The following is a 16,674-nucleotide window of genomic DNA, read 5'->3' as shown; positions in this document are numbered from 1 at the left end:
AGCATAAATATTTTATCAACAAAATATTTTGCGAAACTTGAAATATGATAGTTTACAAGGCCGTCCCTAGGGCATGGTGAGCAGGGCCCTCACCCCGGGCCCCGCTCTCTCACCACAGTTGGATAGGCCTTACTTTCATAGATCATAGGTACAATAAATAAAAAGTTAAACTGTTGAGCCAAAAATAATGAACATATCAATTTTTTTTTCATATAAAATTGTTTATTATATAATACATTTATTTACTTATTCATATTGTTGTAAGTGCAAGGTACTATATTTGTTAAGACTATTTACGCACATTTGAGTTCCAATATGCAACTGACGCGCGATAGTGACATTTTCTACATTTAAGGCCCCACAATTTTTCTCTGCCCTGAACCCCGCAAATGATCAGGACGGCCCTGATTGTTTATATTGAAATAAGTCAATACTTTTTGATTTAATCTTTGGTGAAATTTTTAAGTTTTAAAAGTATAAATACTTTTTATTTTCTGTGTTACAATTTAAAAATATAATCGTAATTACTGACGAAGATTCAAATTTTAAACATTTATGTGTAAAAAAAAATTAAGCGTCATAAACTAACATATTGATATGCATCGTATTAACCATTAATTAAATATTACTTTACCTAACCATTACATTTATATTTTTATATATTTTTTGAGTGTTAAAAATTTAAAAAAAAGTTTAAGTTTAAGTTTAAAAAAGTTTAAAAGTTAAAGTTTTTTTAAGTAAAATTACAATAAGCATGAGTGATATACTTTGAAAACTATTCTAGTCGATGATATCATTAGAAAAACTGCCATGAAATCTGTTTCGAAATCAATGACTAAGAGTTTTTTAAATAAAATACCATGTTAAATTTAAACGGATAAACCATGCTTGTACCCTTTTTTTGTACGTTATAATTTATTTTTGCAATTTATCACATATTGTCAATATGTTGAATAAAAAAAATATTTCGCAAAAACCAATTGGTAAATTGTGTTTTTAAAAAGTTATCTTACTTTTAAAAATTAAATTATAACGAATACATTTACAATTTTAACATCAATCAGTTATCGAATGAAAATAAGTAATTCATATTTTATAAAAGGTTTTTCAAGATAATTAAAACAGAAAAATTTTTAGCTGGTATCTTATAAACATTCTTCAAATATTCCCATTCACTGGGTTATTAATAAATAAAACAATAAAAACTTTAAAAAATTGTTATTTTAAATATTGTATACTGTTATTTCTGCAATTTCAAAAAAATTTCAAAATTTACTATGGGATTTGTAAAATTTATCCACATTTTAATTGTTTGATCCCCGATTATCTTGTCGATCGAATTAGATTATTTTTTAAAACTTGGTAACTATTTATATTTTAAGAAATATACATAATGTCACTCGCTAATAAAAAAAACCATTAATCGTTTGATCTTCAGGTGTTTTGAAAATTCTTACTCTAGTAATTTAGAGCGCACCCATAATATTATACTTATATAATACAATTTATTCTATAAAACAATATTGGCTCTGCACAAAATGGAATTCGTGTTTAAGTGGAAAGAGTGATCATCACAGGTGAACGATTGTTAACATGACATGTTATACATTGTATAATGGCTATAATGGCTCACCCCAAAACGTTATAGCTGTGTTTATATATGGTATGGAGAAAGTCTTGAATATTTTTGACATATTTTCTTATAGATTTCATTTAAAATAATATTATTTAAAAGAATACTATTTTTATTGGAACTCGAAATGTGAGCTTACCTACCTATAACAACTCTTGTTGTAAATATATATATATATATACTGCTGCATATTATTAAAATATTTAAAATAAGTCGAGAGAGTAAAAAATTGTATTTTCACAGATAGAATGTATAATTTTTTAAAACCAAATCATGTTATTATTTTGCATTTTACAACAATACAAAGAATACAATTTTGTGAATCGTGAAGGAGAAACGAATATCACTTATTTGAGTAGGTTAAATTTAAGTTTAAATAAATGTTAAATAATGAACAAGAGGAGTTTGTTGAGCTTGAAGTATATTTTACAAACGACCGATCATGTAGTTATTACTGAACAGATGTTTTCCATTACTAATTCAGCAAAATAACTCAAAAATTGATTAAATTTTACAAATAATATATAATATGATAGTAATAGAAATGAAAATTGTACCATAAAATATATGTTATAATTATAAGTTATTAATTGTGTCATTGAGTTTAATTAAATTATAATCGATTTTTAATAACGATAAAAAATTGTTTACCAAATATTTGTTAATAATTACGGTAATAAACACTTAATATTTGTAATTGTCTAAATTAATGCAAAAATAATGAGTAAATATGTATTATGCTAATCATTAAATAATATTCAATCGTCATTTTAACATTTCTAAATAATTGTATCAACATGTATTTTTATTTTCAAAAATCGAAGTGGATGTCGTTTTCAAACTTAATTCAATTCAACTAAACTATCATTTTAACAGTATTTCTAATAACTTATTCTATAGTATGACATATACTTTAAATTATGTGATTGAAAACAGAGTTTAAACTATAGTGAAAAATAATATAAGTAATTATCTAGGTAATTATAATCAAAATAATTTTAACGCGAAATATATTTTTGTAATTATCAAAATCAAATTTAGCTTCACAATTCGCAATACTATATATAAGTAGGTAATCTTTATGTATGAATATATAATTAATAATAATTATTATTATTATTATTATTTTTTTATTATTATTAATTGAGGATTTGATTTACAATGATTAGAATTGATTTCATAAAGGAGATATTCAAAATATCTACCGTAATTAAGTACAGTAAAACTCGCTTAAGACGCTCCCGCTTAAGATGCTTTCCCGCATAAGACGCTATTTTTCATCGGCCCCTAGACATTTTCTATACTAGTCAAAGTAAAAACCATCTGTTAATACGCTTGGCTTTTCTCTATCTCATTGGATAAAATGCTCTTTTGTTTAGCAGATTACTATAAATTTTATAAGATTTGTGGAGATAAAAATAGAAATTTTACTTGTTTACATGTTCTTATTGTTGTATCGTTTTATTTTATCATTATACCTATTTTATCGTTACCTATTATTATTATCCAGTATCTACTCCTACAATTACTGTTGGTTTGCAACACCTAACAGAAATTCGAAAAGTATTGTCCTCTGTAAAAAGTTCTGAAGAAATTTTGAGTTGTCTAAACAAAATAAAAAAACTTTCTTGCTGAAACGCATTTTCAGCATCGTAAACAAACAAAAATATATCAATTTTTTTAATAAACAATAATAAAATATTTATAGTAATTTTTTTAAATTAAATTCAGTAGCAAAAAATATATGTACACATGTATGTAATTACATACACATACATAATTTATTAGTGTATTGCCCGTTAAATTATGTTCAATGATAAAAAAATTAACTCCATAATATGGAGTTATATGATTGAAATATTATTTCAATCACTTCATTTTTTTTTCATTCCCGCATAAGACGCTTTCCCGCTTAAAACGCTCTAGAGGTTCCTTAAAGAGCGTCTTAGGTGAGTTTTACTATATATTAATATAATTAAGTATGTATAATTTATGTATGATTATTTTGATTTTAATTAATCTAAAAATGTAAACGAAAACATTTATTAAAATGATTTAAAACTAAATATATCAAAAAAAAATGTTATAATAATATATGTTTGTACTGTAAAAATTATTTTTAAAAAAATATGTATTCAAAATTTAAATGTACTTGTATAATCAAACAAAAATAAAGAAATGGAGAAAATCACTCTCTTCGGAATGCTAAGTCCTACAGGTCCTACATGTTTAATGAACATAAAAAGTATTTAATCCAATAATGGTATAAAAATGACCGACAGATGTCCAAGGTTTTGACTATACCACCTATATCATATAGTGATTCAAATCTTTGTAAGACTCTAAAAACAAAAAATAGAGTAAAGTAGGACATTTTAACGAAGAATAATCTCGAAACTAGCTTAAGTTATTAAAAAAAAAAACAAATATAATTTATGTAGTTTAAAAATCAAAATATACTATGTAAAGGCACACTAAAATTTGAATAGTTTCAAAAAGTGAAGAAATCGATTGAAACGTATAATGTAACATATAATGAAACGTATAAATATTTTCGAGATTTCAATTTTGTTAAATATAACTTTTATATAAGTAAATATTATATTATTAATAGTACATCTATATTATTCATCTAAATTTTACCCTAACTACAGATAAAGTCAAATGCGGTTGAACTATAAGTAGGGTTGCCAAATTTTGAAATTTCTAAATCAGGACATTATATTGAATGAACCTTTTTTTTTTTTTTTATGTAACGTTCATACGAAAACAAAAATAAGTACATCATATTATAATTTAAATATTTATTAGCTAATACAAAAATACATTATTATTGTATATGACCATGCCGATTAGATAACCATAATTTAATGATATAATGTACAATATTGTTCTATGTTTTATTTTTTTTTTTATTTATTTATTATAATTATAAAATGTTTCAGCACATTTAGTGCTATTACAACTATTTTAGTTTTTTATTATTAAATAATACAATATAAAATATTATTTTCTCTCAGCTTCTATTAACCGGGACAAACTGAATGATCGGCTGAAACACAGACGCGGAGCTAAGGAGGGGAGGGGCGCATGCCCCCAAAAATCCTTAAAAGTAGGTTTGTGTTATGTTTAATGTAATATACTGGGTTTTCGATTATTTTTTGGAGTTCATTACATCTACTAACCAGAGTATTATAAAATAACGAAAAATAAAATAGTATAATTTTATATTTATTGTTTAGTGACTAGTGTGTAAGTTTGTTTCTTCATCCCCTCCGCAAAATATTTCTGGATTCGCCCCTGCCGGAAATATGCCTTTAAAACCGGGACTGCCCCGGTTTTCAAAATAGTTTTCAAAATAGGTCATAAATATAAATAAATAAATAAAAGAGTGATGATTTTAATGACTATGTAAATACCTGATGATGAATTTTTAATTCGAAACTGTTCATACTTTACAAATATAATAATAATAAATCAGGCTAAACATGTATTATTTTATTTATTTATTTCCATGTATAAATCACCTATTTGTTGAATTATTTGTTTATTATTTGTATATAAAATTGCGCGTATGTATCATGTTTTAAATAATTGAACTCAAATTATCCAATACCATATAATATGTTAGCCAGTTTTGGTAATATTTTTAAAAGTTAATTACGTTACATGTACCTATAATACGTACGTTATATCGTGTGTCAATTATTGACAAAACTTGTAGGTATCTATCCAATCAATAGCTACACTGTATATTATTATATACCGATGTTTTGTAAAAATGTAAAAACTACCTGAACGACTGCGGGTATGTCTGGTGGATACGTTCCTGGCTGGACAGTACCGTTGCTGGATATATTTTGTTTGTTATCCTTATCGATGACACCGTCCTTTTGAACATCCGGCGTTGGAATTCTAGGCCTTCCTCTGGCATTCATTTGTCCATTTATCTTGTTCGAACCTAAAAGTAAAACGTATAATATTTATATTTTTTATAGTAATACGACGACAACGAACTGATTTAAAATGTGGAACAGTAGACATAACGGGAATAAGCGTTATAACCATAATACTTATTGCATGTAAGAGTCCCTCGGGCAAAAATAAAAAAACCCTTGTGTTTTTTTTCCATTATAAATATTAAAAACTATTCAACGTTAAGAGTATATGCATTAACTCTATGTTATATACATTATATGTGTACAGGGTCTTTAAAATATTGTCACACTCCATGTAAACGCTGTACATCAATCATAGCGTTTATTAAATATATATAGGATCTCTATTGAATTTATGCTTGGCTCATTAAGTTTAATTTTTAATAAATAAAAAAAAATGTATTCAATTAAAAAAACGATAAACTATTAATGCATGTAGCTTTTATTGTATCTTAATGCATTCCCAACAGTCATTTAATTCTATTTTATTATCTTCTAGATAAATACTCATATAAGCTGTCATATATAATTAAAATCGCCCACTTAGTACAATTTGAAGCACGATAATCCCTGTTTGGTATACTATATTCGGCAATAAACAAAAACTAGTAAATTTGAAAAATATCACTATAGTCATCATTATTAACATAATATTTTAATTGATAGATATTATTTTATAGTTCAAAATTAAGCTGTATAACTCTATAATATTATATTGCAGAAGACGCGGATCCAAAGAAATTATTAGGGAAGGGCCTTTTATATGGTGAACATAATATAATATATAAAATTAAATAATTCTATAATATTATAAGTATTACCATTTACCATAAATATTTCTTAACACCGTAAAGGAATAAACTTTCAACTAAAAAAGTAAAAAAAATAAGTACATTTAATAAAAAACTTTTTATTTAAGAACAATAAATAAACATTAAATATGAAATTTAATTAAAAATTATAGAGCGAAATCTAATTTTTTTTTGGTTTTTGTAAACACGTCAATACAACTATAGTTGCTATAGAAATAGTAAAATTGTTATCATTGATTGACATATAATATTATAATTTTTTTTTCGTTTTGTTTCGTGATATTTTGGGGGGGGGGGGGAGAATCGCTCTCACGTCCCCCTTGTACCCGCACTTTTACTCAAGTGGGTATCGCATAAATACAATATTTATTTATTTATCCAAATGGCTGCTGTGACACTAGTTATATATTTTTGTATTTCAGTACTACAATACTACTTGTAATTTTGAAAATATTCTTTGCGTACCACTGGTCAAGAAACACTAGATTTATACTCGTATGTATTCGTAATCTATTTATGAACATTTATATAATCTATAAATGTTCATAAATAGATTAATGTCGTATAATACAACAGTTAATAATGTAAGAAGATACGTTCACATCGATAAAGGCCAAAAAAGGTTAAGCAAGCTACACGGTAGGATCCATAAATAAAATCTAATGAAAAACTATTCTAATGCATATTTTTTGAATATGCCCATAATTTTGTTTATTTTATCGATATACTCCAATGTGTGTGTCGTTCGGAATACGCAATATTACACCTAAACGCTGTGTCGGTCATGTGTACGGTAAAATGTAAATTATCTATGGCTGAAATAATATTATTGCTATTTAAGCCAAGTAAATAATTTTTTTATTTTTTAACACCTAATAGTGTGTATAATTAATTAAGCACAATACAAGTGTTTGGATTATAATATTGTATAACATTTGATATTGTCTAGAGTTTTTTTTCGAATGGAAAAATATACCGATTTTCAACAATGAGTAAGACATGTTTTTTTTTCATTTATTATTTTTTGAAATGTTTCAGCACGTTTGTGCTATTACAATTAACATTAAAAGCAATTTATTATAATCAGACATACTATTTTAAAGTTTTATTTGAAATGCGTTTTATATAATAAGAATAGAAACTTTCTTATACCAATTACAAAAAAAAAAAAAAAAAAAAAAAGCAATTTAAAACTAATATATTATTGCCGAATCAAAATGTTGATTAACCTTAATGACGGTCGGTAAAAAAATGTTTGGATATACATTTATAACTACTACAATATACTATTACGTTTCGCTAATGAGGGCCTCAACTTTTGCATCGAAACTAAATTATTCATGTTTAAATTGTACATAAGTTATTTGTCATTTAGGAAGTATATTTGGTATGTACTTATGATTGTTTTTTAATTAAAACCCGTTTTTTATGTAATAAAATAAATAAAAATATATTTATCAAACACATATAAATAATTATTTTTTTTATTATAATTATAGATTCTGTGAGACAATGAATTAATCATTTTTTATAAGAGTGAACAATAATTTATTTTATACAAATAAAAATAAGAATAACTTGTAAAATTTTCTAACGTTCATATAATTTATTAGCATTATTAAGTATGTTATGAAATATTGTGGCTTGATAATAGAAACTAAAGATTGCAATAAACGTATAATGGAATCAGCTTTAAAAATGTATTCAAGTTGTAAGAACATTAATTTTTGATTTTATCACTATTTTATATTTGCAATATGTTATACACCTAATAGTTGACACATTTGTCAGTAGTGCAAAAAGTGAAAACATGTAGCTCTGTTTTAATGATTATAGCAATGATTCCGCGTATTTTTAATTCGGAAACTCGTTACGAAAGATTTAGTAAATGGCAAGTATAACAAGAAAGTTTTTAATCTCTTCATATTCATTGATATGGTTTTTTCATCTGACAAGATTCAATGACGCACTAGAATTCCCAACCTAAACCTATTTAGCATTTGTATTTGAAAACTACATGTGTTTGGTTGATTTCAGCTCAATTAAAACAAAAAAGCAAACAGGTATTTAACATAACGACCTTGAAAACCAGTATCGTTTTAAAGAATGTACTCGTATAGTACTAATAATTATTGTAAGCACCGAAAGGATTTTCCGTTTTCTTACATTTACATGAATAGAAACACATGATTCTTAAATACATATGTTAACATTTTTTATCAACGTCAATCCAATCAACCCTTAATTAAACATAAACAAAAACCTATGCAATTAAATTGAATTAAATGTGATACATTGTTAAATACCAAATGAGTTATAAAATATTGGAACCCTTCAGTAAAATGTTCGTTTATAATACGTCTAACCAGTGGCGTATCCAGGGGGGGTTAGGGGGTTATACCCCCCTCCCCCTGAAAATGTTTAGTGTATGTATATTGTCTATTGATTATAATAAAAACACACAAAATTCAAAAAAAATGTAATGTTGCATTTTTTATAACAACCCCCAAAAAAAAATTCTGGATACGCCACTGCGTCTAACACAACTTGTATTTAATATCAATCCTATCAATGCTATCAATTTCGAATAAATGGTCTATGTATTTAAATATCTATTACAATAATATAATTTATACCTTGAGTACTGCCTCGTCGACTTTTCATTGACTTTCTACCCCACAGCCGATCGTACAGCGTTATCTTTTGTAGATGAGGTGTACTACCGTTAATACAATTGAGGTGGCCATTCAATCCTGGAGCAACAGGCAAACCATTTTCAGGACTCGAGTAAACTGAGTTGTGTCTGGTTCGATTGAATAGGCCACCGGATGAATAAGTAGTTGATGACGATCTAATGGATCCTACCCGATGTATTTGTCGTTGGAACCAATTTTTACGGCGTTCGGCCATAGGTGTGTCGACGCTCTCCTAGAAATAAAAACACCCGCATGAATTTTTATTATTTTTGATGTTGTATTAAGCAAAAAAAAACATATTCCTCGCTGCACTCAAAATCTAATATGTTCACTATTTTTTTAACAATGAACAGATAGCAAAATAAATAATATACATAGTTTTCAATAATAATTTAATTATTAGTTTACACATGAAATAGCAAAATAATTAATTGATAGATAAGGTTTCGATCAACTATTAAGTTCATGAAATTTTAATGTATAAAATAATAGAAACGTTTATTTATTTTAAATCAGACTTTCTGAATAGGTGAACAAGATAAAATGGAGTTGGTAATTTCTGCCCATGTCTCTTCATGTCTATGTAGCTATGTATTATTAAAATTAATTAAAATGAACATAAATATGTATACTTATAATATAGATTGTACAATATTTTCCTAAATATAGAAGACATTTTCTCGAATTAATTAGATTTAATATATAACCTGGCATTATTACATCAGTGCTCAATAAATTATTCAAATATTTTAACAAATATAATATATACGATGAAGTTCATCACCTCACATAACTGTGGCACTAGAGTCACTTTATAACTATATTGTACACAGCAATATAAATCGAAAAACTGATATCTCGAACAATTCTCATAGAAATATTATCGATTCTGCTGTTTTTTTACTGATTATGCCTAAAATTTGTAAACTATATTTAATTAATTTTGTAAATTATAATTTTAGTAGGTAAGTTCCGTAAAAACAATTATGGTATGATTTGATAAAAAAAATCAATTTTTTATAAACTTATAAATATAATGAATATTACTATATTTTGTTTTTAGATTATGTAGACACATATTATTGTTTCCAGCGAACCTCTGCTTTCGGCGGTTCCAGCGAATTTAATTATTTGCTTAACTGTGAAATGCTATTAAATATTTTAATATGTGATTATTGGTAATATTGGAAATAAAATATCAAGGCTTATTGAATTTAATCAGATTATTATGTTCTTGTGATTATTTGTATTCGTGTATATATATTAACTAATATTCAGGGCGATCAACACCTAACGCAGTCGATAAATTTCTTACAGATAAAAAGACCTTTTTGGCAGATTCATTATACGCTCCTCTCAAAATGCCATTCCATAAAACAATGACCATTGAAATGTGACCAGCAATCGTGTGAATATAATACCTATTATTTTAGTGTGTTGCTATTTGGCCAGTACCTGTATCGTAGATACAACATTGGAAATAAACAAATAATCATATTAGTGCACAAATGTACAATGATAATAGATTTTTTACTGCGACATTCAAATTAATCGTTTTCTATTAGAAATTAGTCATATACAGATATGTATGTGATAAACGTCATTACGTTATTATACATTCGAATTTCCCAGCACGATTACATTCATAAACATTTTGAAAACACAAATGAAAGTAAAATATTCAGCTTTCTCGAAAACCACCCATGAGTTTTATCTGGGTATGTCCATTTAACACGCATAATAATTATAAAGTAGTATCGGTTATTTGATTTAGCTATTAGAGAAGTAGAGGAATTGCAATGATTTAATTACAATTACATACATAGGAACATATATTAGAAAATATAAAATTGTTAATTCACAACGCGCATAGTTACTAAATTCAAACGTGGAATCAATATAACAATAGAAATAAATAAAAAAAATTTCTCTATTCCAGGAAGTGTTAGTAATGACTTAAAACTAATTCGTGTTTTAAATATTAAAAAAAAAAAATCAACCATAAAATATTTGAACACTTGACGACTGCGATTTTTCAAACCATTGCGAGTATAAAATATAGGATAAACAAGACGTAATAATGTAATAATAATACGATAATAATATGAGAGAATGTTTAGAATAGTATCAAAATTCTAATAAATTATTATTAGTAATAATACCCGAACCGACAATACCGAATAGGCAATATAGTACTGCAGTAAGTAATAATTCGTTTTATTTATACTACTTTAACTACTACTAGTACGTATCACCTGTGGGATCCCGATATGCATTCCTACACGACCGCTTGACCTTCGATCAGATATATCTACACACACACATACACATACTAAGGAAGATAAGAAAAAAAAACAAAAATGTACATTGGATACAATATGATATATAGCACAAACGTACTTACCATCTGTCTGGGTTCATTAATCTCTTCGCGTTTACAGATATGATTTTCTCGCAAACACACATTATTTTAAAGGGTTTGAGGACTTACTATTTTTAAGTAGTGAAATGAAACATAAAAGTAACATGTATCACTAAATTGATAATCCATACATAATCGTAAATATATTTATTAATATTGTGGTTTTCTCTCGATTTCAAAGAAGGGATTATTATACCATGTTAACAATCTTATTTTAGAAGAACTAATTGTGATAGTAGTAGTAATAATAATAATAATAATAATAATAGCAATAGAATTCAAAGTACAAATTATGATTTTACAGATCTCAGTTGGACGAGTGTTTTCAAGTATATTTTTGGCATGGACAATATTTTTTACTATTGTACAACAGGAACAATGCAGTGTAGTCATTGTTTACATTGTACAATATTACTATTATTTTGTATTTCAATTCATATATAATTTGATTTATAACTTCTTTACGTCAAATTCATTACATAAAAACGAGAAAACATGTTAACTTTAATACTTGAATATGGTATTCTAACGCATAACTGTCAGTAGTCCTCAGAAATTATAACATTTATACGCTTTTATATTTCACGAACATTTCGGAAAAGGCACGGCTTCTTCAACCTCATCATCATAAATCAAAGATTGAAAATATCGTTTTACTGCGTAAAGTAAACCTATATTATTATATTTTTTGAATAATAATATTTTTAATTATACTTCTCTTCCCCGTTTTGTTTTATATTTTTACAAAAGCATATATATTTCGATTTTAAAATTGAATTCACTATTTCCTATGGTATTTAACTTAACAAACTAACAAACAAAATCTGATACACCACAGTCAAACTGGCAATAAATGCACCTTTATCAATATTACTCTTGTCATTATATTATAATAATATTGAACTTACATAGTCTGCGTACATGTCCTCTGGCACTGCGGATTTCCTGCAATGTATATGGTTCACTGGTGCCATATTCGCATACAACGAATCCGACTCTTTGACCTTATATTTATCGGCTGATCCTTTGGGCTCTTCTCGTCTGTAGTGTTCCGATGCTACTGTGTACGGCAAGTCTTTGGGTACAACTTCGTCCCAATACTGGTCTTTCAGCAATTCCGGATGTTCTTCGTGCATTTCATCCACAATCATGTACGCCGCCTAAATACGCAAATTGTAGGTATAGTATGTGAAACTACAAAGAGGAAACTATCTTCATTGTTTTGCATAAAGTTGAACATAAAATACATCACTAACACGAGGTTAATTTATTGAACGAATAGATTTTTAATTTATGTGTTATAATACAATATTCAACCTATAGTAGAAGAGGGAAGCAATCTAGTGATATACTTACTGCTATATAGTTCAGGCTAAAATATTAATGTAATTAAGCCTTGACCCTAATCATAATTTTATTAAGTTTGGCATTATTGGAATACTCATTAAACGGTAAATATATAAGAATATTAAGAATATTAGAGGGACATGGCCTCTCGTTCTGTCACGCCTATGTGCTTACCTTAAAACAAAAACCGCGGGCGTAATTTATTATACAGGTACATATACGTTTTCGCTTGATCAATATTTTAAGTTATTTGCTAATGAGAATTAAAAACAAATAAAATTAATTCACTGATACGAGAAAAAATTTGTCAGTAGAACGATTTAAATATGGTTTATAAGTGAAAGTCGTACAACTATTGTTGTATTTTACAAATCATAAAAATATATAAAATATAAAAAAAAATTCGCATCTGAATTCCAAATGTTTATATTTTATACGAAAACTGGACAAACTTGTTTAGTTAAACAAATACATGCATGTAAGATGAGATAGCTTGATTGTCTTCATTACATTATTGTAGAATTTATATAGTTATATATATAAATATAACGAGTTTTAACGAATTACTTTAATGCATACAAACGTCATACAATTTTGCGAGTATGAATTTTTATGTTATCAAATAAACGTTATAATATTTATAAATAGGCAAATCAAAACTATTACATAATTATAGACAAAATAAAAAAACATTTTTTTTATAATCTCAAGTCTAAACGAATGGTTTTGTAAACACATATTATGGGTAAATATACTCATTAAATGAAAAAGAAAGTATTAATAATACGTAGCAAAACAAGGTGGAAACATAATCTGCATGATTTCCAATTGAGAACTACTTCCGGTAACTGTTTCTTTTTGTTCTTACAATACAATACGATTATTATTACCTTTATGTGACGATCAATCAACCAGTTAAGCTCAATGTCATCGTCATCTTCGCCAAAGGGTCCTATGAGAACTTCCGCTACTTTCAACCATCCGACAAAAAAACAAAACTGTGTGGTAGTAGATAAAAAAAATATGATTATTTTTGCAATTTAAAAAAAAATAGAATTCCAAACCTCAATAATTGTCAACAACGGTATGTATAAGTCGAATTCCTTAAAATCTTTGAAACCCCATTCGGGAGGTGGTTCTACCATCTGAGCACCAACAAGTTGAGCGCCGAAATAAGCGTACAACGACAATGTTACCACCTATTGTTTAACAAAGTATTTTTGTATTCTAATCATTATAACCAAAACGTTATATTGTATTTATAAATTATAAGTAATGAGTTATAACCATAATAAATTACAGAGTACAGAAATACATATAGATACATACAAAAGTAAAAAAAAAGTAAGTACACTTAATCTAATGAAGTTGTTAATGTTTTGCTTAAATACGTATAATTGTATACTCTTATAACGAGGCATGTATAGTCAAAAAATGTAGATTAAATAATTTAAATATTACATAATATTCTTTGCGATTTTTTTTTTTTTTTTTTACTTTAATTCTTAATTAAAAATTCCTGCAAGTTTTGTTATTAAGACTCAAATTTAAATCTAAATAATGACCAACTTTATTACCAGTAATTCCTACTTACATGTGAGTAATGGTATTAAAAAGGTGAATTACACTTTACGGTTGGTTAAAACGTGAACCGTCAAACTATTTATGATGCAAGTTTCATGAATACTGCAGTATTGTGGTTAACAAACATTTATTTCAATATCAATTGCCAAGGTTATTTTAACTTTAATAAATTCACTCATTAATCATACATACTACAGAAAAATTAGATTTTAAAGATTTGATTCATTTAATGGTTAAATTTGAATCCACTGTATTATTCGAAATTTAATCATAAATTATATACGAGTTCTATTTATTGTTTATAGAAGTCGATGAATTATGCTTAGGGCCGGAAGATCGTGATATGAAAAATCCAAGATAATAACATGTAATTTATAAGTCCCAAGGTTAACATAAAAAAATTGTACATTGAATGGTATTTTTAAAAGAAAATTTAATTTTAAACAATTATCTTAATTATGTTACAAAACAGAGATGTTATGGGTTTTATTTTCAAAATGGTTGAAAAAAATTATATTTATGTTACATAAAGCAATTTAATAATAAAAAAGCTCATGTATTCTTTATTTAAAACAGACCCCCTGATAAAACATTTTTAGTACGAGTATTATACAACTGTAAGTCTATTGAACAACTGAGAAATGTATCAAAATAAGCAAGATTGTCAATACGATTTCTATTGTATACCCAGGTATTCATAATGACATTTTTAATTTTTTTTGAATTTGTTAACTTTTTTATGGAATGGAAATATTTCAAGATTGTAAAAATTTTCTAATAAAAATATTAAGTGTATTATTAAATAAAATATTTAATTAACGAAATTCCTAAAATCTAAAAAACATCGTATAAAAGATAAGCAAACTTTAATGCCTAAAGTCAAACAACCTCATTTGTAAACAAATCTACCTCCTAAAATCCAAAAAAAAATCTAAAGCGTTGACCTCACAAAAAAGTATGTAATTTCGAGGCTAAGAGCTTGAGAAATGTATTTATTCATTACAGACAATATACAATACAACTGCTGCAGATCTAAAATCAACTCAACAAACAATTAAGTCCACAATAATATATAAAAATAACCCATCACCATTCAACCCGTTTATATTAATAAAAATTTGCTACAATCAAAAATGACATTTTAAATTTATTTGATCTAGCTACCATGTTTTTCATAGTAATACAACCAAATTTAAATATTGCTGATAAACACGTTGATTACGACACAATCATCGATTATTCTAATAAGTATGGAATAATTGAATATTATAAATTTTTACATCAAACATATACTAAATATAATTTTAATTTAAAATCATTACCCATCTACCAACATACTGTATACCTAGTTGAGATCATTTGGCCCAAGGTCATGTAATTATTCAGTTCCATAATATATTGACACGATTCAACTCTTTCGAGTTGACAATGTTGTCACCATATGGTGGCCAGTAAAAATGATGATATTATAAATTATTTATCACCCTCTGCATACTTATAAAATTAACTTAGGGAGAACATAGTTATCGATGTATACACTATGAGTCTTATTTTCACATGGAAAAAACTTTTATTCAATTTGCCCAAAATGTGTGAAAATATGATGAAAATCACTCTAATATAACTCAGTCACAATCTGTCTTCGAAAATAAAATCATTACTTTCTACAAAGCCGACACAAAAACCACAAAAAAATTAGTACCATGGATTAAAAATATTAAATAAAATCACGCTCGCTTAGCAATCAATCCACCTGATGACAATTTCCTACTCATAAGCAATCTACAAATTTTTGGAAAACACCAATTATAAGTTAGTAATTTCTTGATTATTATTAACTGGATTCAATTTTAAATTAATAAAATCTCTCCTGGTAGTTATGTTGATTCATTACCTCTTTTTAATTTAAATCTTAAATATTATTTTTTCTATATGAATTATTTCAACTACTATAAATTTTATATTCTTACTTAAAATTATTTAAAACAGCTGTCAAGTTGAATTTAATTTATACAATTATTAGAACCTAACTAACCGAAATCTATTAAAAAAGTTTTATACTGTAGTCTCTATTTTATTTATTGGAAAGTGAAAAATATTCTCTCCCTGATAAAAACATTAATCATCAACTATACACAAACAATAATGTTAAATTATTTATATACTCTTACTATCGACTAGTCTGCGTATATTTGATGTATTCTTATAAGTTATATTAAAAATATATTATATTTAGTATAGC

General features: G+C 26.2%; 1 protein-coding gene across 3 annotated transcripts in view; it reads right to left on the bottom strand.

Annotated features, from left to right (window-relative positions):
- The window catches only part of LOC112680194 (bestrophin-4), a 41,231-nt gene that overhangs the window by 3,420 nt on the left and 21,137 nt on the right, over window positions 1-16,674 (bottom strand). For 2 of the 3 annotated variants that reach the window (XM_025550222.1, XM_025550221.1), the window contains exons 6-10: window positions 13,913-14,047; window positions 13,739-13,846; window positions 12,410-12,661; window positions 9,020-9,311; window positions 5,428-5,594 (exon numbers count right to left, since the gene is read on the bottom strand). In XM_025550222.1, the coding sequence (XP_025406007.1) occupies window positions 5,428-5,594; window positions 9,020-9,311; window positions 12,410-12,661; window positions 13,739-13,846; window positions 13,913-14,047 (954 nt within the window). The remainder of the gene's footprint in view (window positions 1-5,427; window positions 5,595-9,019; window positions 9,312-12,409; window positions 12,662-13,738; window positions 13,847-13,912; window positions 14,048-16,674) is intronic. The other variant, XM_025550223.1, reaches the window with a different exon arrangement.

Source organism: Sipha flava, unplaced genomic scaffold (genome assembly GCF_003268045.1).
Source record: "Sipha flava isolate LNK unplaced genomic scaffold, YSA_version1 174_pilon_pilon, whole genome shotgun sequence".
Classification (NCBI taxonomy): Eukaryota; Metazoa; Arthropoda; class Insecta; order Hemiptera; family Aphididae; genus Sipha; species Sipha flava.
This window is presented reverse-complemented; position numbering and strand designations above follow the sequence as displayed.